This window comes from Cetorhinus maximus, chromosome 7 (genome assembly GCF_964194155.1).
Source record: "Cetorhinus maximus chromosome 7, sCetMax3.hap1.1, whole genome shotgun sequence".
In the NCBI taxonomy this organism is placed as follows: Eukaryota; Metazoa; Chordata; class Chondrichthyes; order Lamniformes; family Cetorhinidae; genus Cetorhinus; species Cetorhinus maximus.
The window spans coordinates 111,479,630-111,505,270 of NC_135885.1; the positions used below are offsets into that span (position 1 = coordinate 111,479,630).

Genomic DNA, 25,641 nt, shown 5'->3' on the forward strand with positions numbered 1-25,641 from the left:
TATAGAATTTAGAAGAATGAGAGGTGATCTCATTTAAACATACAAAATTCTTCCAGGGCTCATCAGGGTAGAGGCATGAAGGATGTTTCCCCTGGCTGGGGGTTGGGTGGGGGGATGTTTCCCCTGGCTGGGGGTGGTGGGGGGGTGGGGGGGGAGTGGGGTCTAGAACCAGGGGACACCGTCTCAGAATAAGGGGCAGGCCATTTAGGACTGAGATGAAGAAGAAATTATTTTAGTCAGTGGGTGGTAAATCTTTGGAATTCTCTGCCCCTGACGGCTGTGGAGGCTCAGTCGTTGAGCATATTCAAGACTGAGATTGATAGATTTCTACATATTAAAAACATCAGGGGATACAGGGATAGTGCAGGAAAGTGGTGTTGAAATAGAAGATCAGCTGTGATCTCATTGAATGGCGGAGCAGGCCCAAAGGGCTGAATGGTCTGCTCCTGCTCCTATTTCTTATTTTCTTATGTTCTTATCAATTGCTACATGAAAAATGGCCAAAGTCCACCTAGATCATCTACTACTATCCGCGTGGTCGCATGATATATGACAGTGGAATTGTCCACTAATTATAGAAATTAATCTCTATTAATTAGTCAACAATGAATGCAAACTGAAGAGAAATCCTAGAGGTGAAAAGCTTTGGGTATGATAGGTCCAAAGTAATTGTTTTCCTTGAACAAGTTACATTTACCATGTCGTGTCTCAAATTACCCATATGTTATGCTATATGTCTGCTATACTCCAGAAAGTCATTTGGTAAAGAATCGTACTGGAGCCAGTCTTTGCTCAGTCTTAACATTTATTTACAGAATGAAACATTACAAGCATACATCTCCTAATGCAATCACAGCACAGTTTAAGTAAGTGTCTCTATATGTCGTCGATTGAAACTCCAATTAATGGACTTCACCTGAATATAATTAAAAACAATTGGTATTCAATTAACACGGGCCAAAATGTTATTTCCAAGAGAAATGTTATCTATTTTGCACTGAATAAGTGACCCTCTTCTGAGTGTCAAAGCAATTTTGTGTACTGAAAATTACTGCCTTCGCTCATTAACAGGAATGACAAGACTGGTACAAAAATGTTACCAAGACAGATAAAAAAATATAAAAAGAAATCTCTGGAAACAATACAAAACCTACTGGAGTGAAATTCCACAGTTTCATTGTTCCTTTTTTGGGCCTTCGAGTTTGAATCTCCTAAATTATATAAATTAGCAGTCCTAAATGGCTATGTCTGGAATAATTTGTAATGTTATAAATTTCATGATTGTCAGTTCAATGGGGATTTCATGGTGTGAAGGGACCTTTATTGGCTATGGCAGTGCTAATGGCAGAGTGGTGCATATTTATGGCAAAGCATTGCTTATGATGTATCTTTTCCTCTGCAAAATGCTGAATGTTGTTTGAAATAAGGGCAAGCACTGTTAATGGATCATTATAATAATTCCCAGCAATGTGTTGCATTGTAAAACTGAGATAAATGAACTTAGGATGAATAACAGAATTTGGAAGCATGTTAAGTTAAGCATGACTCTCAATTTTGCCCCATATAAACCATAAAGTGTTGTTTGAAGCCTATTTTAGGGCTTTTGTGTTCCATTCAGATTGTATGTATTTCTTGTTCATTTATTATTTCTTGTTTGTTTGACAGAATATAGAAACTCCATCGCTACAAAATATTACATTCTCTCTCAAACCAGGGCAACTTGTGGCTGTGATTGGGCCTGTGGGTGCTGGCAAAGTGAGTTTTAGTTATGGATTTGTTAAACATTAACTCAGTTCTTTAAGTTATAAATGTATTGTCTGTGGAACCAGGAAATTGTAACATTCACCGAAAAGGTAACTTGGTGCAGAATAGATTTTTGTGTATGTTTTTTTTCTGGAATTTCATTCTGCCTTTACTTGAGTTTACTATTTCTATTTTTAAATTATTGTATGCTTTCTGAGACCCTTTTCCTTCAGTGCTGTCTTCAAGAGGGATTTTTTGAGCATTACTTTTGTTTTGCTTTCCCCATTTAGGAAAACTGATTGCTTGAATGCAAATTGAGCAGTGATTAAAATGTACTTTTCAGGCATCATGAGAAAGCAATGTTATTACTGTTATCTCACACAGAGTTACTGATCACCTATTGAAAATTGAACAGTTTATTAAATTAGAGCAACGATTATTTAATGATTATATTATCAAACTCTTGTCTCCAGTCCTCCATTCTTGCTGCAATACTTGGAGAACTTGCAAAAGAAGACGGTATTCTGGACATCAAAGGCAAAATAGCTTATTGTGCTCAACAGCCATGGGTATTTCCTGGTACAGTCCGAAGCAACATCCTATTTGGCAAAGAATATCAAAGAGCAAAATATGAAAAGATCATCACAGCTTGTGCTCTGAAGAAAGTGAGTAATGAGAGCTTAACTTACACTGACTCTAATGCTGACATAGTATTTTATTTGTATATCAGTTAAATAGTTTGAAAGGGAATTGGCATCATAATCAAGTCTTTCTATTTAGTGAGAGAGAAGATCCAGAGTATGCTTTTACGGTTTGTATCATGATATAATACCCAAATAGTACAGTGAACTAGCTTTTGCAGTCAGCGGCAAAGAAATGGTCTTCACCACTGATGTTGAAGGGAACTGTCCAAAGACTGAGCAACTTTTGTGACGTGGACTTCCCCTTCCCTAATATCAATTTGAGTTTGCACCAAGCCAAGGGGAGTCTTCAGGCATCCAGCAACAATGATGACATCAAGCCAGGTACACAGCCAATCACATGAAGTATTCTCACAGACAGAAAATGAGGAGCAAAAACCACTGTATCCCTTCAGGGATTCGATTTTTAGATTTTGCAGTTAGCGAAATAAATGATTGGAACATACACAAGCAATTAAGGTAGAAACTATTAAACCATAAACTTTATTAAAACATTTAAAATATGTGGAATTTCCAGACTAAGTTTGACATTCAACAAATATAAAATTACTCTTTCCTGGCCAGTGAGGCTGTTTAGTAGTAACTATGAACTTAGTACCCTGTTAAAAATACAGTTACACCTCAATAAGGTGTGACATTTTCAAAGAGCTTTGCAGCAATACTAAGAGGGAATGGTCGCATTGTGGTAATGTTGTGGACTAGTAATCCAAAGGCCTGGATTACTCTGGATGCTCCAGAGACATAAGGTTAAATCCCACCACAGTAGCTGGTGGAATTTAAATGTGGTTAATTAAAATAAATCTGGAATAAAAAAGCTTGTCTCAGTAATGGAGTATTGTAAAACCCAGCTGGTTCACTCACTAATGTTCTTTAGGGAAGGAAATCTGCCATCCTGACCATGTACAACTCCCTCTGAAATGGCCTAGCAAGCCTTTCAGCTGTATCAAACCACAACTGAAACATCAAATAAGAATAAAACCAGACCACTTGGCATCAACCTAGGCACCGGATGCGACCAAGTCATATTCTCCCCAGTCAGCCCCGCAAAGCCCTCCCCACTAACATCTGAGGACTTATGCCAAAATTGGGAGAGAGCTCTTTGCTAGCTTTCTTGATCCTATAGTGCATAACTAGCAGCATTTAATTACTGTTACAATAAGTTGCCACTGTAAATGTAGAATGCACTTGTAATTTCACGTATTTACCATGTATTCGGCATATGTAAAATACAGTTTTGTTTGGAATACAAAATCTGTGGAGACTATGCAGCAAAATATACAAAGCAATCCCTAGTTGCTATTGTCTGTATTTGATGTTTCATATCATTTAAAAATCTGGCACTATGCCTCGTCAAACTGAAAGTTTCACAATAGTTTGTTGTTTCTTTTGACTCCAGCCCATCGGTTTCTCTCTTCAAAGTGCTCTCAAAAATGATTTTTTTCTCTACCAAAATTCCATTCTTCCTCTTAAATGACATTTTGTCAAATCTGTTTCTGCTCTCCCAATATTTGTCTGCAATCCATCACCTCTTAAAATGCATATATCCTTTATTATATAATAAGCACAAGAGCTGATCAAACGCCAATATATGGAAAGCCTCTTGCTTAAAATGAAATCCGCTTACCTTCTTTCCACAAAGGGGATTTTCAAGATGGTAGCTACTGGGGGCAACTGACATGCAGCTCCCAAACAGCTAAGGAGTATTAATCTTCATTAGATTAAACATTTGATTTATTTTTAAAGCTGCTTTGTCACTTTTTTGAATAAATATTATTTGCTCAGTATATGTTGCCAATATAAAGTGATAGATAAACTTGTAATCTCACTGAATACGTGAACAATTTATTCAATGCACACAAGATGACAACCTGACTGGAACTACCTTACTGCAGGTTTAAAAAAAACCAAATAGCTCTGTTCTGGCACAGAGAAGCAGGGAGTGCCAGCTGTGACCAACTCCTACTTCATAACTATTACAAAAGTTTCTGTAGTGTCAGCCCCACAAATAAAGTATTCCATGATACACAACTAACACAATTGAGTTTGCCCATTCTGGCTGTCACTGATTATCCTACCTGTCAGCGTAGCACTACCTCACAGCATCTCCCCCTGACATGTTAGATTGAAAATCCACACTTGAAGGTAAGTTTATTTTAGTTTTTATCTAACCAAGTAACATACATTCCACAAATAGAATGTTGCACAAGAAGTTGTCACATTTGTTAAATTGTAAGGCATGATATTTATGATCCTGTCACTTTAATGACTCTTGAACATTTTTTGTCATTGACTGAATAAACACATCCATTTCCTCTGCATTATTCTCTGTTGGTGTCAGTTTGTCTCAGTTGGTAGCACACTCTTCTCTTAGTCAGAAGATTATGGGTTTAAGCTTCTCTATGGATGTAACATAGATTGACACTTCATTGTAGTACTGAGGGTTGCATCTTTTTAATGGGATATTAAATCAGGCCTCCATTTGTCTGCACAGATAAATGTAAAAGATTCCAGTGCATTATTTATAAAAGAGTAGGTTCCGCTTGTGTCTTACCAACATTTCTCCCTTAAGCATTTTCTTATTGATGTCAGTGGGACCTCCCTATGTATAAATTGAATGTTGCATGACTCTACATTTGTAGCTCTTCAAAGGAAGAATACATTGTGGGTTGTGGTTTGAGATGTCCCAAATATGTCATCAAGTACTATATAAATTAAGTTCTTTTTCATATCTAATCATAGCCTTTACAGTTTTTAATCTCTCTCTGCAGTATAGACAGAAGCACTTGTTATCGCTGGATTAATAATGTCATGAATAAATTAAAAATGCCTTAATAGAAGAGAAATAGAAATACTTTTGCATTAATATAGTACCTTTCATGAGTGGGGCATTCCAAACTGTTTCTTACCAATAAATTTGAATTGTTAATAGGAAAATGTGGCATGCAAGCAATCAAAGATCATCCCACAAATAATCCCCAATTAATTTGATTTGGTGGTGTTTGAGGGATGAAAGTTGGCCAAGAGAATTGAAAAGCTTCAGTTCTTCAAAAAGGTGCTGTAAAATATTTTATTTCCACTTGTACAGGTAGTCAGAGCCTTGATTTTATTTCTCATCCAAAAGAAAACATCTTTGACAGTGTAGCATTCCCTCAGAACTGCACTGGAGTGCCATCCTAGGTTATGTGTTCAAGTCCTGGAATGGGTCCTGGTAAAATGAAGATTTGTTGGGAAATATGTGCGGTCTCTGTGCTGACTCTCTTTGATCAACTGATCCTTCTCCAACTGCTTAGCCACACTGTTTCTGATTAGATTCCAGTAACTGGCACTCAATTTTTGTTAAACATGATAGGTCTGTAGTTACCTGGTGTCTTTGTCCCTCTCTGTGTGTCATTTGTAAATTTACAGCAGTGTAATTTGTCAACATATAAATCCAATATTTATAACAAACTGGTGTATAACTCTTTTTGAGATTCTACATCCATCCTCGCCTTTTGTAAAGCTGTCAGTGAATTTACAATACAAACTCATTTTGAAGTTTTTGCTTAGCTTCACGACTGAAATGTTGAAAACTCAAGGGACATAATTTCCCTGTAGCTTGTTACAAGGCAGTGGCATATGGGTTTGCAGTTCTCTCTTTATCTGCTGGTAGAATGCAGAATTACATCCTGTGATTTACCAATTATCTAGAATAGAGATTTAGTAACATTACCTTCTGTGATTTGTCGAGTATCCAAGATAACATCTACCAATATAGCTGAAAGATGGATACATCTTTGAATGGTAGAAAACCGAGGCTGTTAAATCTTTCTGCTGTTGTGTTTATTTTGAACAGGGAGTTTCTCACAAATTTGCTTCTTCTACTGTACATTCAGTCAGTTCTGAAAAGGTTGAAAATCCTTAAAGATTCAGTGCTGTACGCTAGGATTTAAATTGTTTTTCAATAATGCAGGTTTTGTGGTGAATCTTTGTTCTTAGTCTTAATTAGTTCTTAGGGGAGGTGGTGGCATAGTGGCAATGTTACTGGACTAGTAATGCTTTGGGGACACGGGTTCATATTGCACCATGACAGCTCGTGGAATTTAAATTCAATTAATAAATCTGGAATTAAAGGTTGGTCTAATGGTGACCGCGAAACCATTGTCGATTGTCGTAAAAACCCACCTGGTTCACTAATGTTCTTTAGGGAAGGAAATCTACCACCCTTACTTGGTCTGATTACATGTGACTCCAAACACACAGCAATGTGTTTGACTCTTAAATGCCCTCTGAAATGGCCTAGCAAGCCACTCAGTTGTATCCAACCGCTACAGAACAGTCGATAAGGAATGAAACCAGATGGACCGCCCGGCATTGACCTAGGCACCAGAAACGACAACAGCACACCAAGCCTAGTCAACCCTGCAGTGTTTCCCTTCCTAACGTCTGGGGGCTCGTGCCAAAATTTGGAGAGCTGTCCCACAGACTAGTCAAGCAACAGCTTGACATCATCATACTCACGGAATCGTATCTTACAGAAAATGTCTCAACCACCAGCATCATCATCCTTGGGTATGGCCTGTCCCACTGGCAGGACAAACCCACCTGAGTTGGGGGCACAATGGTATGAAGCTCATGGCATCAGATCAAAATTGGGAAGAAAACCTCCTGCTGATTGCACCCCCCCCCCCAATGAACCAGTACTCATCCATGTTGAATATCACGTGGAGGAAGCACTGAGGGTAGCAAGAGCACAGAATGTAGGAGACTTCAATGTCCATCACCAAAAGTGGCTTGGTAGCATCACTACTGACTGAGCTATCCGGGTCCTAAAGGACACAGTTCCTAGGCTGGGTCTGCAGCATGTGGTAAGAGAACCAACGAGGGAAATCATACATGACCTCATCCTCACTAATCTGCCTGTCACAGAGACATCCAAGCTTTTAACTTCACAGTAATAGTAGGAGTGAACACCGCACAGTCCATGTGGATACAAAGACCCATATTCACATTGCGGATACCCTCCATTGTGTTGTGTGGCACTACCACCATGCTAAATGGGATAGATTTCGAACAGATCTAGCAACTCACAACTGGGCATCCGTGAGGCACTGTGGGCCATCAGCAGCAGCAGAATTGAATCTAATCATAATCTATAACCTTATGGCCCAGCATATCTCCCACTCTATAATTACCATCAAGCTGGGGGATCAACCCTGGTTCAATGGAGAATGTAGGAGGGCATGTTAGGAGTAGCACCAGGCATACCTAAAAATGTGGTGTCAATCTGGTGAAGCCACAACTTGCAAGCCAAACAGCAGAAGCAGCATGCAACAGACAGAGCTAAGCAATCCCACAACTAACAGATTGAATCTAAGCTCTGCGGTCCTACCGTATCCAGTCATGAATGGCGGAGGATAATTAAACAACTCACTGGTGGAGGAGACTCCACCAATATCCCCATCTTCAATGATGGGGAGCCCAGCACATCAGTGCAAAGGATAAGGCTGAAGAATTGGCAGCCATCTTCATCCAGAATTTTTGAGTGGATGATTGATCTCAGCATCACAGATTCCAGTCTTCAGCCAATTCGATTCATTCTGTGATTTCATGGAACGGCTGAAGGCACTTGATATTGCAAAGGCTGTGGACCCTTACTACATTCTGGCAATGGTACTGAGACTTGTGTTCCATAACTAGCCATGCCCTTAGCCAAGCTGTTCCAGTACAGCAACAACACTGGCATCTACCCAGCAATGTGGAGAATTTCCCAGGTATACCCTGTCCACACAAAGCAGGACAAATCCAACCGAACCAATTACTCGAGGTCATCAGCAAAGTGATGGAAGGGGTTGTCACAAGTGCAATCAAGCGGCACTTGCTCAGCAATAACCAGCTCGCTGATACAAAGTTTAGTTTCTGCCAGGGCCATTCAACTTCTGGCCTCATTACAGCATTGGTCTAAAGACGGACAACAGAGCTGACTCAAGAGAGAAAGTGAGAGTGACTACCATGAGAGTAACTACCCTTGACATCAAGGCAGCATTTGACTGAGTGTGGCATCAAAGAACCCAAGCAAAACTGGAGTGAATCGGAATTGGGGTGAGCTCTCCTAGTTGGAGTCATGCCTCGTGCAAAGGAAGATGGTTGTTGTTGTGGTTCTTGGAGATCAATCATCTCAGTCCCTGGATATCGCTGCAGGAGTTTCTCAGGGTAGTGTCCTAGGCCCAATCATCCTTAGCTTTCATAACGACCTTCCCTCCATCAGAAGGTCAGAAGTGGGGATAACCACTGATGATTACACAATGTTCAGCACCATTCGTGACTCCTCCTGATACTGTAGCAGTCCGTGTGCATTTGTCGCAAGATCTGAACAAGATTCAGGCTTTGGCTGCTAAGTGGCAACTATCATTTGTGCCAGACAATGACCATCTCCAGCAATAGAGAATCTAGCCATCTCCTCTTTCAATTGCATTACCATTCATGAATTCCCCACCCTCAACATCCTGGGGGTTACCATTGACCAGAAACTGAACTGTATCTACAAGTGCAGGTCATAGGCCGGGAATTCTGCGGCAAGTAGCTCACCTCCTGATGCCCCAAAGCCAGTCCACCATCAATAAGGCTCAAGTCAGGAATGTGATGGAATACTCTGCACTTCCCTGGATGAGTGCAGCTCCATCAACACTCGAGAAGCTCGACACCATCCAAGACAAAGCAGCCTGTTTCATTGGCACCCCATCCACCACCTTCAACGCCCACCCCCTTCAGCACCAACGCACAGTAACAGTTGTGTGTACCATCTACAAGATGCACTGCAGCAACTCACCAAGGCTTCTTCGACAACACCTTCCAAACCGACTACCTTTACCACCTAGAAGGACAAGGGCAGGAGATGCATGTGAAAGCCACCTGCAAGCATCACTCCAAGCAATAAGTGTGGGGTGATGCACTTGGGCAGGATAAACAAGGCACAGGAATACACGATGAATGGTAGGACCCTGGGAAGTACCAAGGATCAGAGGGACCTTGGTGTGCATGTCCATCGGTCCCGTAAGGTAGCGGAACAGGTAGATAAGGTGGTTAAGAAGGCATATGGGATACTTGCCTTTATTAGTCGAGGCATAAAATATAAGAGCAGGGAGGTTATGCTGGAACTGTATAAAACGCTGGTTAGGTCACAGCTAGAGTATTGCATGCAGTTCTGGAATCCGCATTATAGGAAGGATGTGATTGCACGAGAGAGAGTGCAGAGGAGATTTACCAGGATGTTGCCTGGGCTGGAGAGTTTTGGTTATGAGGAGAGATTGGATAGACTGGGGTTATTTTCCCTGGGCCAGAGGAGATTGAGGGGGGCGGGGGGGCATGATTGAGGTGTATAAAATTATGAGGGGCACAGATAGGGTAGACAGGAAGGAACTTTTCTCCTCGGTGGAGGGATCAATAACCAGGGGGCATAGATTTAAGGTAAGGGGCAGGAGGTTTAGAGGGGATGTGAGGAAGAATTTTTTTCATCTAGAGGGTGGTGGGAATCTGGAACTCTCTGCCTGAAAGGGTGGTGGAGGCAGAAACCCTCAACATTTAAGAAGTATTTGGATGTGCACTTGCAACGCCATGGCATACAAGGCTATGGGCCGAGTGCTGGAAAATGGGATTAGAACAGTTAGGTACTTGTTTGACCGGCGCAGACTCAATGGGCCGAAGGGCCTTTTTCTGTGCTGTAGACCTTGAAGACTCTAAGCCATACACCATCCCTTGAAAGGGTAAAAAAAAACTGTTGAGGAGAAATACTTCCCACAAGAAAGTAATAGAAATTAGCAGCTAAATCATCCCAGCATTTGTGCCAGTGGACCAGAAACCATTGACCACTGTCATAGCTGTTGACTTTTAACTTAAGTTCACAAGGACACGAAAACGAAAAAGGAGCTTAGCTAACATAATTTAAAACTGCAATATCCACCCTTTAACATGTACTTTGCCAGAGTCAATGATTTACCTTGTGAAGTTGGAACTGTCTTGATGACAACAACTACAAGTGCCTTGCTATGAAGATAAGTATGAATAAATGTATTTTTAGGACACTCACCAATGGGGTTGATGCTAAGTTTGAGCAGCCTTCAGCCTGGCAGCTATTGAAATGATTATGCAGCCCGCCTGAAGTGCCTGCTGGAAGAACTGAGCGGATTGAGAGTCAGGCCTCATTTACAGTACCTGCAAGCCATGTTCCAGGGTTCACACCAGTCATTGGGCGGGTGAGCCAAATTCCAGTAGCTCCACCATAGAGCCGTACTCGGCATTTTACCCTGGGGGCAGGCACAAGCCAGATGAGTTTTGCATTCTTTCTTCTGGCCCCACAAAAATCTAAAAGAAGTTTTAAAAAAAGACCCCTTTTTGTGAGTGACTTTTATGAACCAAAATTCCTCTGTTCTTTCATTAACTCAGATAAATGTTTGATTTAATAACAGGGTTAGTGCATCAAACTGTGATGGCCTTGGATGTGTGGCTTGCCTTCTCAAATATTTCATTGCTAGCTCTTCTAATCTGCAAGTGTTGAATGTAGGATGATTTATTTTCTTGGAATTGTTCAACGGAGTATATACCTTGATCACCATGTAATCAGCGATTTGATTTGTAGCTTTAATTTGCCATTGTTGGAAGGTACACATTTTGTTTCTAGTACATCAAGGTTTTGCAATAAAAGTTGTCCAAGTGAGGAATTTGTGCTCTTGTTATTGCTCTTATTTGTGCTCCTGTCCTCTGGCACTTGAGGAATGGCGAAGTGCCTATGTTACGCTACAGAGGAAAGCACAAGAATTTTAAAGCTGGGTCATATGGCTCAAATGTGTAGCTTTGTTCAGTGTTGTTCACTGTACGATCAATTTGCCCAAACAATTTTTGTAATTGGAACAATGCATGATATAAAAGACTAATAATCTCTGTGTAGTGAACCTATATAAACTGATCTGGGATTCTTAGCTATCAAAATTATTAGCACTTATAGTTTAGTGCCTATCCCATGGCATTGCTCACGTGTTGAGGAGCAGATGCCCAGGAATGAGGTGACTGCAGCATGAAGAAGCAAGGGCTGAAATCTTTTCATACAAGATGAGAGAATGAGTATTTGGGAAGATGGAGGTTTTGTGTTGCAACCCTGGGAAGAGCAAAGCTGGTAGTATTGACCTCAGGGTTGGAAAATATTTCTGAAAAGAATGATGACTTGACTCTTTTTCATGAGGTGGGTTACTGTGCAAAATTATGTAAAAGCAGAGAAAGGAAGCTCGGTTTTTAAGGAATGTAGGAACTTTTTATCCTTAATAAATGCATTTGTTTATTTTTATGCAGCAGAAACACGGAATCGGCTCTGTTTAGAAAATGAAATCCAGGTTTCCTTTGATTTTTTTTATTCATTCATGGGATGCGGGTGTCGCTGTCTGCACCAATATTTATTACCCATCCCTAATTGCTCTAGAGAAGGTGATGGTTTGCTGCCGCCTTGAATCGCTGCAGTCCATGTGTTCTAGGTACACCCACAGTGCTCTTAGGAAGGGCAATCCAGGATTTTGACCCAGCGACAGTGAAGGAACGGTGATATAGTTCCAAGTCGGGATGGCGTGTGGCTTGGAGGGGAACTTCCAGGTGGTGGTGTTCCCATGCATCTGCTGCCCTTGTCCTTCTAGGTGGCAGAGTTTGCAGATTTGGAAGGTGCTGTCAAAGGAGCCTTGGTGAGTTGTTGCCGGGCAAGTGAAGCTGGTGGCACAGGGAGTGGATGTTGAAGGTGGTGGATGGGGGTGCCAATCATGTGGGCTGCTTTGTCCTGGATAGTGTTGAGCTTAAGTGTTGTTAGAGCTGCACTCATCCAGGCAAGTGGAGAATATTCCTGACTTGTGCCTTGTAGATGGTGGACTGGCTTTGGGGAGTCAGGAATGAATTACTTGCTGCAGAATTCCAGCTTTGCCCTGCTCTTGTAGCCACAGTATTTATTTGGCTGGTCTAGTTCAGTTTCTGATCTATGGTAACCCCCAGGATGTTGATAGTGGGGGACTCAGTGACAGTATGCCATTGAATGTCAAGGGGCAATGGTTGAGTTCTCTCTTGTTGGAGATGGTCATTGGCTAAGACTTGTGTGGTGCAGGTGTTGCCTGCCGCTTATAAGAACATAAGAACTAGGAGCAGGAGTAGGCAATTCAGCCCCTCGAGCATGCCCCGCCGTTCATTACGATCATGGCTGATCTCATTTTGGCCTCAACTCCAATTTCCCGCCCTCTCCCCATAACCTTTCAACCCATTACTAATTAAAAATCTGTGTCTCCTTAAATTTATTCAGCGCCCCAGCATCTACTGCACTCTGAGGTAGTGAATTCCACAGATTCATGACCCTTTGAGAAAAGTAACTCCTCCTCATCTCTGATTTAAATCTACCACCCCTTAGCCTAAAACTATGGCCTCTCGTTCTAGAATGCCCCAGAAGGGGAAACATCCGCTCCACGTCTGCTTTGTCTATCCCCTTTAGCATCTTATATACCTCAATTAGATCTCGTCTCATCCTTCTAAACTCTAGCGAGTATAGGCCTAAACTGCTCAATCTCACCTCATAAGACAAGCCCCACATCTCTGGAATCAATCTAGTGAACCTCCTCTGAACCGCCTCCAATGCAACTACATCCTTCCTCAAGTAAGGGGACCAAAACAGTGCACAGCACTCCAGGTGCGGTCTCACCAATGCCTTGTACAGTTGCAACAACACTTCCCTATTTTTTTCTCTATTCCTTTAGCAATAAATGCCAAAATTCCATTTGCCTTCCTTATTACTTGCTGTACCTGCATACTAGCTTTCAGCGATTCTTGCACGAGGACACCCAGATCCCTCTGCACTGAAGCATTCTGAAGTTTCTCTCCATTTAAATAATAAGTCGCCTTTTTATTCTTCCGACCAAAATGGATAACCTCACACTTATCCACGTTAAACTCCATCTGCCAAATTTTGGCCCATTCACCTAACTTGTCCATATCCATTTGTAAATTTCTTATTTCTTCATTGCAACTTACTTTCCCACCTATTTTGGTATCATCTGCAAATTTACCTATAGTATTCTATCCCTGAATCCAAGTCATTAATATAGATTGTAAATAGTTGGGGCCCAAGGACCAAACCATGTGGCACCCCACTAGTTACAGCTTGCCATCCAGAAAAAGACCCATTTATCCTGACTCTCTGCTTTCCGTTGGTTAGCCAATCCTCTATCCAAGTTAATATATTATCCCTAACTCCGTGTGATCTTATCTTGTGTATTAACCTTTTGTGTGGCACCTTACCAAAGGCCTTCTGGAAGTCCAGATATACTACATCTGCAGGATCCCCATTATCCACTTTGCTTGTCACATCTTCAAAGAACTCTAGCAAATTAGTCAAGCACGATCTACTCTTCATAAAACCATGCTGACTCTGATGGATTGTATTTTGACTTTCCAAATGCCCCATTACTACTTCCTTAATAATGGATTCCAACAATTTCCCAACGACAGACGTTAAACTAGTTAGTCCAGTTGGTCTATGGTTTCCTACTTTCTGCCTCCCCCCCTCTTTTTGAATAAGGGCGTTAGATTAACATTTTTCCAATCCACTGGAACCTTTCCAAAATCCAGGGAATTTTGGAATATTATAGCCAATGCATCCACTATCTCCGCTGCCACTTCCTTTAAGACCCTGGGATGTAGGCCATCAGGACCTGGGGACTTGTCACCCTTTAACCCCAATAGTTTGCTCAGTACTTTTTCTCTAGTGATGGTGATTGCTCTAAGTTCCTCCTTCTCTATATCCTCTGCAATACCTGTTACTAGTGGGGTGGTACTAGTGTCCTCCACTGTGAAAACTGAGGCAAAATATTGATTAAGCATCTCTGTCATTTCTGCATTTCCCACTATTAACTCCCCAGTCGCATCCTCCAAGGGACCAACATTCACTGTAGCTACTCTCTTTCCTTTTATATACTTGTAGAAGCTTTTGCTATCAGTTTTTACATTTTGCACTATTTTTATTTCGTAATTTACCTTCGCTCTTTTTATTTTTTTAGTAACCCTTTGTTCATCTTTAAAAGCTTCCCAATCTTCCAGCCTGCCACTGACCTTTGCAATTTGGTATGCCTTAGTTTTTGCCTTTATATTATCTTTAACTTCCTTGCTTAACCATGGATGCTTTTTCCCCCTCTTACCATCTTTCTTCCTCATTGATATATTTTACTTGGGAGGAATTGAATATCTCCTTTAAATATCTGCCACTGTTCATCAACTGTCCTACCTTGTAGCCTTCCTGCCCAGTCCACTAGGGCCAAATCTATCCTCATACCTATGTAGTTACCTTTGTTTAACTCCAGAACACTAGTGTGGGACTCAAGTTTCTTGCTCTCCAACTGAACTTGAAATTCTATCATACTATGATCACTCTTCCCTAGAGGATCCTTTACTCTGAGATCATTAATTAATCCCATCTCATTACATAAAACCAAATCCAGAATAGCCTACTCCCTGGTTGGTTCCACAACATATTGCTCCAAGAAACAATCTTTAATACACTCTATGAACTCTCCCTCAAGGCTACCCATGCCAATTTGATTAGTCCAGTCTTTTGCATATTAAAATCACCCATGATTATTGCCGTGCCTTTCTTACATGCTCCCAGGATTTCCTGGTTTATACTGTGCCCTACTGCTAAACTACTGTTTGGGGACCTATACATTACTCCCACCAGGGACTTCTTTCCCTTGCTATTTCTTATTTCTACCCAGACTGACTCTATGTCTTGCTCTCCAGTGCCTATATCATTCCTCACTATAGCACTGATCTCTTCCTTTACTAACAAAGCTACACCCCCTCCTTTTCCTTCCTGCCTATCCTTCCGAAACACTGAGTACCCTTGGATATTCAACTCCCAAACCTGTTCTCCCTGTAACCACGTCTCAGTAATCGCCACCAAATCATACCTATTTGTCTCTATTTGCGCTGTTAATTCATTAGTTTTATTCCGAATGCTACACACATTCAGATACAAAGCCTTTAAGTTTGCCCTATTGTCAATTTTCCCTACTCTTATATGACTCTTTAGTGCAATATGGCGTTCACACACTCTGTCTCTTCCTTTCACCTTTTGATAGCAATCAGCCTCATCACTAACCTGCACCCTTACCCTCTCCTTAAACTTTGATCTTTTTATATTTCCATGCAACTGAACCCTCCTCCCCCCGCCCACTATTTAGTTTAAAGCCCTGTCTACGACCCTAGTTATGCAATTCGCCAGGACATTGGTCCCAGCATGATTCAAGTGGAGCCTGTCCGAACGGAATAGCTCCCTCTTTCCCCAGTACTGCTGCCAGTGTCTCATGAATTCGAACCCACTTCTCCCATACCAATCTTTGAGCCACGCAATCTTTAATCTTATTGACCCTATGCCAATTAGCCCTTGGCTCAGGTAGTAATCCGGAGATTATTACCTTTTTGGTTCTGCTTTTTAATTTAGCCCCTAGCTGCTCGTATTCCCTCAGCAGAACCTCTTTCCTCCTTCTACCTATATCGTTGGTACCTACGTGGACTACGACAACTGGATCTTTCCCCTCCAACTCCAAAGTTCCTCTGCAGCCCAGATAAGATATCCTTAACCCTGGCACCAGGTAGGCAACACAGCCTTCGGGACTCTCGATCCTGGCTACAGAGAACAGTATCTGTTCCCCTAAATATACTATTCCCGATTACAACTACATTTCTCTTTTCTTCTCCCACTTGAATGGCTCTCTGTACCATGGCGCTATGGTCAGTTTGCTCATCCTCTCTACAGTCCCCGCTCTCGTCCACACAGGGAGCAAGAATCTTGAACCTGTTGGAAAAGGGCGAGGGTTGAGGCTCCTGCAGTGCTACTTCCTGGATCCATCTACATGCCTCACTCATACTTGCACCCTCCTGTCCCTGACCACTAGCCAAATTTAAGATAGTTAATCTAAGGGGTGTGACTGTCTCCTGAAACACAGCATCCAGGTAACTCTCCCCCTCCCTGATGTGTCGCAGTGTCTGAAGCTCAGACTCCAGCTCATCAACTCTGAGCCAGAGTTCCTCGAGCAACCAACATTTCTTACGGATGTGGTCACTAGGAACCACAATGGGGTCCACCAACTCCCACATCATGCAGCTACAACACATCTGGCCCTGCATCTCTTTTATTTAATTAGTTTTTAAATTTGTTTTTAAATTTCCTACTGGTATTTAGTTTATCAATCTGTAAAATATTTCTCCTATTTACCTTTAATCTGAAAGCAAGTTAGAATAGAGATTCAAAATACACTTTTTAAAATCAATTGGATCTCGCTCTCTCTGCTGAGTTGAAGCTGAAGTGTTAGGCCTCCGATCTTGGGCCCCAGTAGTCACCCTTAATCTGAAATCAATTTAGAATAGGTACTTCAAACTAGCAGTTACTTACCATCCAATGAACCAACGGTTTTCCTGTGATATCACTTTTTTTTCACTTTGCGACGGTGACTGCAGAGAACACTCCTCACACACTCTTCTCTAGGTGCTGCTGACTGCCTGTCCCAGAGTCCTCCTCTCACTCTCTCCTCTAGCTGCTGCTGACTGCCTGTCCCAGGGTCCTCCTCTCGCTCTCTCCTCTAGCTGCTGTTGACTGCCTATTCCAGAGTGCTCCTCCCGCATTCTCCTCTAGGTGCTGTTGACTGCCTGTCCCAGGGTGGTCCTCTCGCACTCTCCTCTAGGTGCTGCTGGCTGCCTGTCCCAGAGTCGTCCTCTCGCACTCTCCTCTAGGTGCTGCTGACTGCCTGTCCCAGAGTCCTCCTCTCGCACTCTCCAGCCCAAACCTAAATGTTGTCCAGGTCTTGCTGCATATGGGCACAGACTGCTTCAGTATCTGAGGAGTCGCGAATGGTGCTGAACATTGTACAATCATCAGCAAACATCCCCACTTCTGACCTTAAGATGGAGCAAAGGTCTTGATGAAGCAGCTGAAGATGGTTGGGCCTAGGATACTACTCTGATGAACTCCTGCAGTGAAGTCCTGGAACTGAGATATTACTTCAATCAGCGGAGAGCTTTCCCCGATTCCCATTGACTCTAGTTTTGCTTGGGTTCCTTGATGCCACACTTGGTCAAATGTTGCCTTGATGTCAAGGGCAGTCACTCTCACTTTTCCTCTTGAGTTCAGTTCTTTTGTCCATGTTTGGACCAATGCTGTAATGAGGCCAGAAGCTGAGTGGCCCAGGCAGAACCCAAACTTAGTGTCAGCAAGCAGATTATTGCTGAGTAGCTGCTGCTTGATAGCACAATTGACGACAGTTTCCATCACTTAGATGATGACCTAGAGTAGACTGATGGGGCAGTAATTGGCTGGGTTGGATTTGTTCTGCTTTTTGTGGACAAGACATAACCTTGGCAATTTTCCACATTGTCTGGTAGATGCCAGTGTTGTAGTTCTACTGGAACAGCTTGGCTAGGGGTGTGGCTAGTTTTGGAGCACAAGCCTTCTGTACTATTGCTGGAATGTTGTAAGGGCCCATAGTCTTTGCAGTAACCAGTGCCTTAAGATCTCTGGAGTGTGAGCCTCTGCTGAAACAATTAGAAAGCTTGTGCATGAGCTTTCAGGCATAAAAAGCTATAATACCATCGGGTCAAATTTGTAAACTACTCTCTTGCTTACCTATGTACCACCAGTGAAAGGAGAATCTCTCAAAATGATCTGTGTGTATGCATCCCCTGAAAGTTTTAAACGTATGAAGTAATCCTTTGATCAAATCAAGCCTTGTTGATGAAACCAATTTAACTGATACTTCTGAAATTCTTGAAAAAAAATGCCAAAAGCTTCCTTTATTTTGTGTGTGACTTTGATAGGATTTGGAACTGCTTCAGGATGGTGACCTGACCCAGATTGGAGACCGTGGAGTCACACTCAGTGGAGGACAAAAAGCTCGAGTGAATTTGGCTAGGTAAATGAGGTTCTTACTATACCAGACTTTGGCTGGTGTCTATAACTCTGCTTATTTAGAAAATGCCTTTGAAGAAAATGATGAAAATTGTTTTTTATTTTGCCAAGTGTAGGTAAACATTTTTTAAGCTATTTCAAGGGCTGCTTTTATTTTTGATGAAAAATCGATTGATGGTCAGTAAACAATTGGCTGAGATCCACATAAAGAGGTCTCTTCTGGAGCCAGTTCTTAAGGAACAACACTAGATTGCTATTCAAAGTAGTTCGCCATTCTAGTGATCATCTGACCTGATCATCTCCCCGAATGAAGAATGAACATTTAATTGGACAATTATGGACATTTCTCCCTGTGACACTTGAGGATAACTTTTTGCAGCATATTTAAGTAGTGCATTAAAATATACCACCCACCTCACATCCACAGTATGCACCAATGATCTTTGCTTATCTACATTCGAACTCTACAGAGGGACATGATAGGGATGGCTCATATCTCCCTTTCTCTTCACCCTGACTATTGAACCTTTAATCATGAGAGTCAGAATGAACGTAACCATTCATAGACTACAGACAGAAGGAATTGAACACAAAATATCCTTGTTTGCTCATGACATACTATGATGAGTAACCAACCAAACCACCTTGCTCCCAACATTTTTCAAAGTATTAGGGTGGCTCTCCAGTTACAAATGCAATTACTCTGAAACAGAGACTTATATTCAAGATGTCCCCACACAAACATGCAAGCCCTAATCCTTTAAATGGCTTGTCTGGCTTTAGATACCTTGTTATGCATGTCACCCAGAAATGTCGTGCCCTATACATGGAAACCTTCCGTCCCATTCTCTCCAGCATATACGCCAACCTAACCAGATGGAGTAATGTGCTGATATCATCCCTAGGTAGAGTGGAACAAAATATAGATAAATATTCTTCCTGCTTTCCTATTTCAAATGCTGACAATTAAGATAGCAAATCAACAATTCTGTGACCTAGATAGTCATCTTCCCACAAATTTCTGGGCAAATAGAGGCCACAAATATATCCCAAGCACCCTTGGCTTCTAAAGCAAGATGAGGAGCATGGTTTCCCAAGCCTTAAAGACTACTACTGGGAGGCCCGGATCCAAAGGGACTGGTCTTTAATAGGAACAAAGGAGCAGGAATAGGCTATTTGGTCCCTCAAGCCTGCTCCGCCATTCCTCTAGATCATGGCTGACTATCTACCTCAATGCCATCTTCCCACTCTATCCCCAAATCCCTTGATGTCATTGGTATCCAGAAATCTAGCAACTCCTGCTTTGAACCTACTCAATGACAGCCTCCATAGCCCTCTTGGGTAGAGAATTTCAAAGCTTCACCACCCTCTGACTGACTGAAATGATTCCTTCTCATCTCGGTCCTAAATAGCCTACCTCTTAATCTGAGACTCTGTCCCCTGGTTCTAAACGCCCTAGCCAGGGGAAGCATCCTTCCAGCATCCACCTTGTCGAGCACTGTAAGAATTTTGTACACTTCAATGACGTCACCTCATTCTTCTAAACTCTAGAGAATACAGGCCCAGTCTCCTCAATCTCACTATCAAAGGGATTAGTCTGATGAACCTCTTCTGCAATTTCTCTTTCGTCAGTATATCCTTCCTTGAATCAGAAGACCAAGACTGCACACAGTCCTTCAGGTGTGGTCTCACCAAGGCTCTATACAACTGTAGTAAGACTTCCTTACTCCTGTACTCAAATCCCCTTTGCAATAAAGGCTAACATACCATTTGCCTTCTTGATTGCTTGTTGCATTTGCATGTTGGCTCTCAGTGACTTATGTACAAGAATACCAGGCCCCTTTGGACATCGACACTTCCTATGAAGTGTCGAAGAAGAATGATCCGTTGTTTCCTACTCTCTGTTTTCTGTCCATTAACCAATTCTCAATCCATGCCAGTATGTTATCCCCAATCCCATCTACTCTAATTTTTCTTACTAAACTCTTGTGAGGGACCTTATCGAAAGCCTTCTGAAAACCCAAATACACCACATTCATTGGTTCTCCCTTATTATCCAGCTAGTAACATCCTCAAAGAACTCAAACAGGGTTGTCAAACATGATTTCCCTTTCACAAATCCATGCCCAATGCTACCATTATTTTCTAAGTGCCCACTTATCACATCCTTTAAAATAGATTCTAGCATTTTCCCTACTACTGATGTCAGGCTAGCAGGTCTGTAGTTCCCCGTTTTCTCTCTCCCTCCTTTCTTAAATAGTGAGGTTACATTTTCTACCTTCCAATCTGCAGGAACCGTTCCAGAATCTATAGAATTTTGAAAGATGATCAATGCATCCATTACCTCTACAGTCACCTCATTCAACACTCTGGGGTAGATCATCAGGTCCAGGGGATTTACTTTCAGTCCCATTAATTTCTCCAGCACTAATTTTTACTAAAGTTCTTTCAGGTCCTCAATCTCATCAGTCCCTTGGCTCCTTAATATTTCAGGGAGGTGTTTTGTATCTTCCTCCATGAAGACAGACACACAGTATTTGTTTAATTTCTCTGCCATTTCTTATTACCCATTAAAAATGCTCCACTTTCTGCTTGTAATGTGCCCACATTTGTCTTTACTAGCCGTTTCCTTTTTACATACCTATAGTAACTCTTGGAGTCCATTTTTATGTTGTTCATTAGTTTACTTTCATATTTCATTTTCATTTTCACTTTCCTTTTCAATTTCTTGGTTCTCCTTTGCTGAATTTTAAAATTCTCTCAATCCTCAGACTTAGTACTTTTTTGGCAGCTTTATATGCCTCTCCCTTTATTCTAATAGAATCTTTAACTTCTCTTGTTGGCCATAGTTGGATCACTTTTCTTGCTGGCTTTTTGTTCCTTAAAGGAATGTAAATTTGTTGCAAACCATGTATTAGTTCTTTAAATGCTAGCCATTGCCTGTCCACCGTCATATCTTTTAATGTAGTTCCCCAAACTACTTCAGCCAACTTGCCCCTCATGGCTGCGTGGTTTCCTTTGTTTAGATTAAAGACCCTAGTTTCAGATAGAACTACATCACTTTCAAACTTCATGTAAAATTTTAACATTTTATGGTCACTCTTCCCTAAAGGCTCTGTTGCAACAAGATTATTAATTAGCCCTTTCTCACTGCACAAAACTAGATCTAAAATAACCCATTCTCTAGTTGGTTCTTCAACATACTGTTCTAGAAAACCATCATGTATACATTCCAGGAATTTGTCCTCCTCAGCATTCGTGCTAATTAGGTTTAACTAGCCTATATGTAGATTGAAGTCCCCCATGATTACTGTATTACCCTTGGTACATGCACCTCTAGTTTCCTGATTTATACCATGTCTACATTACCACTACTATTTAGTGGCCAATAAACAATTCCTACCGAATTTTAAGAGCTAAATATTAAGAATGCTGGAGATCTGAAATAAAAAACAGAAAATGCTGGAAAAACTCAGCAGATCTGGCAGCATCTGTAGAGAGAGAAACAGAGTTAATGTTTCGAGTCCAGTATGACTTCTTCAGCTCCAATTTGTGCAGTCAATTCATCTACTTGTTGTGAATGCTGCATGCATTCAGATAGGGAGCCTTTAATTCTGACTTATTATTTTCAAAATCTCTAGCCTTAACTGCTGGCTCACTTTTATGTTTGTACACTCTGTCCCTTCCTTTCGCACTCTGATAACCATTTCTCTTATTACTATCCTACTTTCTTCTCTCTCTTTAGTTTATCACATCTTCACCACCACCAACCCCCAACCCCACTATTTAGTTTAAAGCCCTCTCTACTGCCCTAGTTATACGACTCGCCATAACACTGGTCCCATCCTGGTTGAGGTGAAGACCATCCCAATGGTACAGCTCCCACTTTCCCCAGGAATCTAAACCCATTTCTCCCACACCAATCTTTGAGCCATGCATTTAACTCTCCAATCTTATTTACCCTATGCCAATTTGCTCGTGGCTCAGATAATCCAGAGATTATTACCTTTGAGGTTCTCCTTTTTAATTTAACCCCTAGCTGGTCATATCCTCTAAGCAGAACCTCTTAGCCCTACCTATGTCGTTGGTATATACATGGACCACGAACACTGGATCCTTCTGCTCCCACTGCAAGTTCCTCTCCAGGCCAGAGCAGACGTCCCAATCCCTAGCATCGAGCAGGCAACACAGCCTTCTGGACTCTCGCTCTCGGCTGCAGTGAGCTGTGTCTATCCCCCTCACTATGCTGCCCCTCAATACCACTACATTCTTGTTAGCTCCTGAGGTCACTGGCTTTGACCTCACTTGAAGCCAGTGGATAGCATTTTATCAAATTTGCCAGTGCGGCCTCCTGTTCCACAAGTCGAAGTTGAGGGATGAACTGAAGAGTTATTGTGGCTGAGAGTCCCAGACCATGGAACACATCACATCTACCTGCCCACTAAGATCTATTATGAGAGATGCCTCATTTTTCCACTCAGCATCTCGGGAGGCCATCTAATGGATAGTTAAGCTAACCATCCCATTATAAGCTTTTCCTGTCGTACGAAAGTAGTAATACCTCAGGACTGAGGGAATGCTGCACTGTCTTTTGCATGAAATGTTAAACTGAGGCCTTGTCATCCCCAAACAAAGACAGAATTACCTGGAAAAACTCAGCAGGTCTGGCAGCATCGGTGGAGAAGAAAAGAGTTGACGTTTCGAGTCCACATGACCCTTCAACAGAACTGAAGTATAGTTAGGAGAGGGGTGAAATATAAGCTGGTTTAAGGTGGGGGGCGGGGGGAGAGAAGTTGAGGGTGGGGTGGTTGTGGGGACAAGCAAGCAGTGATAGGAGCAGATAATCAAAAGATGTCACAGACAAAAGGATCAAAGAGGTGTTGAAGGTGATGACATTATCTAAGAAAAGTGCTAATTAAGAATGGATGGCAGGATACTCAAGGTACACTATCCTGCCATCCATTCTTAATTAGCACTTTTCTTAGATAATATCGCCACCTTCAACACCTCTTTGATCCTTTTGTCTGTGACATCTTTTGATTATCTGCTCCTATCACTGCTTGCTTGTGCCCACAACCACCCCACCCTCAACTTCTCTCCCCCCGCCCCCCACCTTAAACCAGCTTATATTTCACCCCTCTCCTAACTATACTTCAGTTCTGTTGAAGGGTCATGTTGGACTCAAAACGTCGACTCTTTTCTTCTCCACTGATGCTGCCAGACCTGCTGAGTTTTTCCAGGTAATTCTGTTTTTGTTTGGGGATGACAAGGCCTCAGTTTAACATTTCATGCAAAAGACAGTGCAGCATTCCCTCAGTCCTGAGGTATTACTACTTTCGTACGACAGGAAAAGCTTATAATGGGATGGTTAGCTTAACTATCCATTAGATGGCCTCCCGAGATGCTGAGTACACTTGTCATCCCCCACAGGTGTACGTAAAAGATTCCATGGTACTATTTCAAAGAAGAGCTAGGGAGTCGTCCCCAATGTCCTGGCCAATGTTAATCATTCAATCAACATCACTTTTTTAAAAAAAATCTGGTCATTATCACAATTCTGTTTGTGGGAGCTTGTTTTTCACAAATTAGCTGTCACTTTCTCTACATTACAGCAGTAACTAGAAAAATATGTCATTGTCTACTCTAATATTAAAACTCTAATATTTCTTCCAAGCCTTTCATAGCCTGCAATTTTCCTGCAATTTTCTCCCCTTCCAAGTATTTATCCAATTCCCTTATGAAATTTACTATTGAATCTACTTCTACTAACTCTTCAGATAGTTTATTCCAGATCATGACTTGCTGCATAATTTTTTTAATGTCACCTCTGATTCTTTTGCCATGGTGGATCGTGTACCTAATAATTCTAATAGACAACGAGGTTGTTTTGTAACAGTGTTTTAAGGATTAAAGAAAATAGAGTTGCTTACTAAATTGATCTCGAGACTGATGTGAAAAATATGTGCTGAGAAGGAAAATAGTGATTTTTCCAATAATATTTTCACCTTAACGCGTGTTTCTTTTCCTAAAGATCTATGTATCAGGATGCTGATATCTACTTGCTTGATGACCCCCTCAGTGCTGTTGATGCTGAAGTTGGGAGACACCTGTTTGAACAGTGAGTGGCTTCGTAAAACTAATTGCCTTGCATAATAAGCAATTGAGTCTGTCTGATAAATGTCTGGTAGTTTATTTTTAAATAAAAGTATTTTAAATACACTTTTTCTCTGAGTATATTCAGCTTTACAAATGCTGTACAAATATTGGCTTTAATTTAAGAAAAAAGACACAAACTAACATTTTGATTACACATTTGTGATCCATGTAAATTTTTGTTCAGGGCATTGCTATATCTTTGTTTCAGATTATTTAAAAGACCCTGTGATTGGAATTTTCCACAGGACCATGGAGGACTAAAAGTCCCTTCATAATCCTGCTACACTAAAGAGCTTTGACGAATTTCTGGCCCAGGCATTACAGACTTTGTACCTCCATCACATATTAGAATTTGGGCACATTAAGAAGCTCTTTAACATTATAAATTTTATCTAGCAGTTTTATATGGTTTTAAAACACTGTGCCGGTTATGTGAGCTACTTTGAACTTCTTTTGAAACATATTTTGAGGTTAATTTAAATTATAAAAGGCCATAAATTGCTGGAAAGTTGCATCATTATAATGACGCATTGAACTCAAAGGTGATCATAAAATTGCTAGATTTACAAAGTCATTACAAATGATTCCAGTCACAGCCACAAAGCAACAAGAATAGACCATTTAGTGACTTAATCCTGTTTCACCATTCAGTTAGATCTGTATCTTAACTCCATCCACCCAACTTGGTTCTTACCCATGTCATACCCTTGCCTAACAAAAATCTATCAATCACAGTTTTGAATTTTTCAATTGACCAATAGATTATAAGAAATAGAAGTGGGAGTAGGCCATTTAGCCCATTGAGCCTGCTCTGTCATTCAGTAAGATCATGACTGATCTGATTGTGGTCTTAATTCTACTTTTCTGCCTACCCCCATAACCCTTGACTCAATTATAGATAAAAAATCTGCCTAACTCAGCCTTGAATATATCCAATGACCCAGACTTCATTGCTCTTTGTGGAAGAGAATTCTAAAGACCAACAACCCCATAAGAGAATAAATTTTTCCTCATCTTCATCTTAAATGGGAGACCCCTTATTTTTAAACTGCGCCCCTAGTTCTAGATTCCCCCATGAGGGAGAACATCCTCTCA

The 25,641-nt window shown here is 41.4% G+C and overlaps 1 protein-coding gene across 3 annotated transcripts in view; it reads left to right on the top strand.

Moving 5' to 3' along the window:
• Positions 1–25,641, top strand: part of abcc4 (ATP binding cassette subfamily C member 4 (PEL blood group)) — a 405,942-nt gene that overhangs the window by 151,364 nt on the left and 228,937 nt on the right. For all 3 annotated transcript variants that reach the window (XM_078545915.1, XM_078545916.1, XM_078545917.1), the window contains exons 10-13: positions 1,666–1,755; positions 2,217–2,408; positions 18,300–18,394; positions 24,422–24,508. In XM_078545915.1, the coding sequence (XP_078402041.1) occupies positions 1,666–1,755; positions 2,217–2,408; positions 18,300–18,394; positions 24,422–24,508 (464 nt within the window). The remainder of the gene's footprint in view (positions 1–1,665; positions 1,756–2,216; positions 2,409–18,299; positions 18,395–24,421; positions 24,509–25,641) is intronic.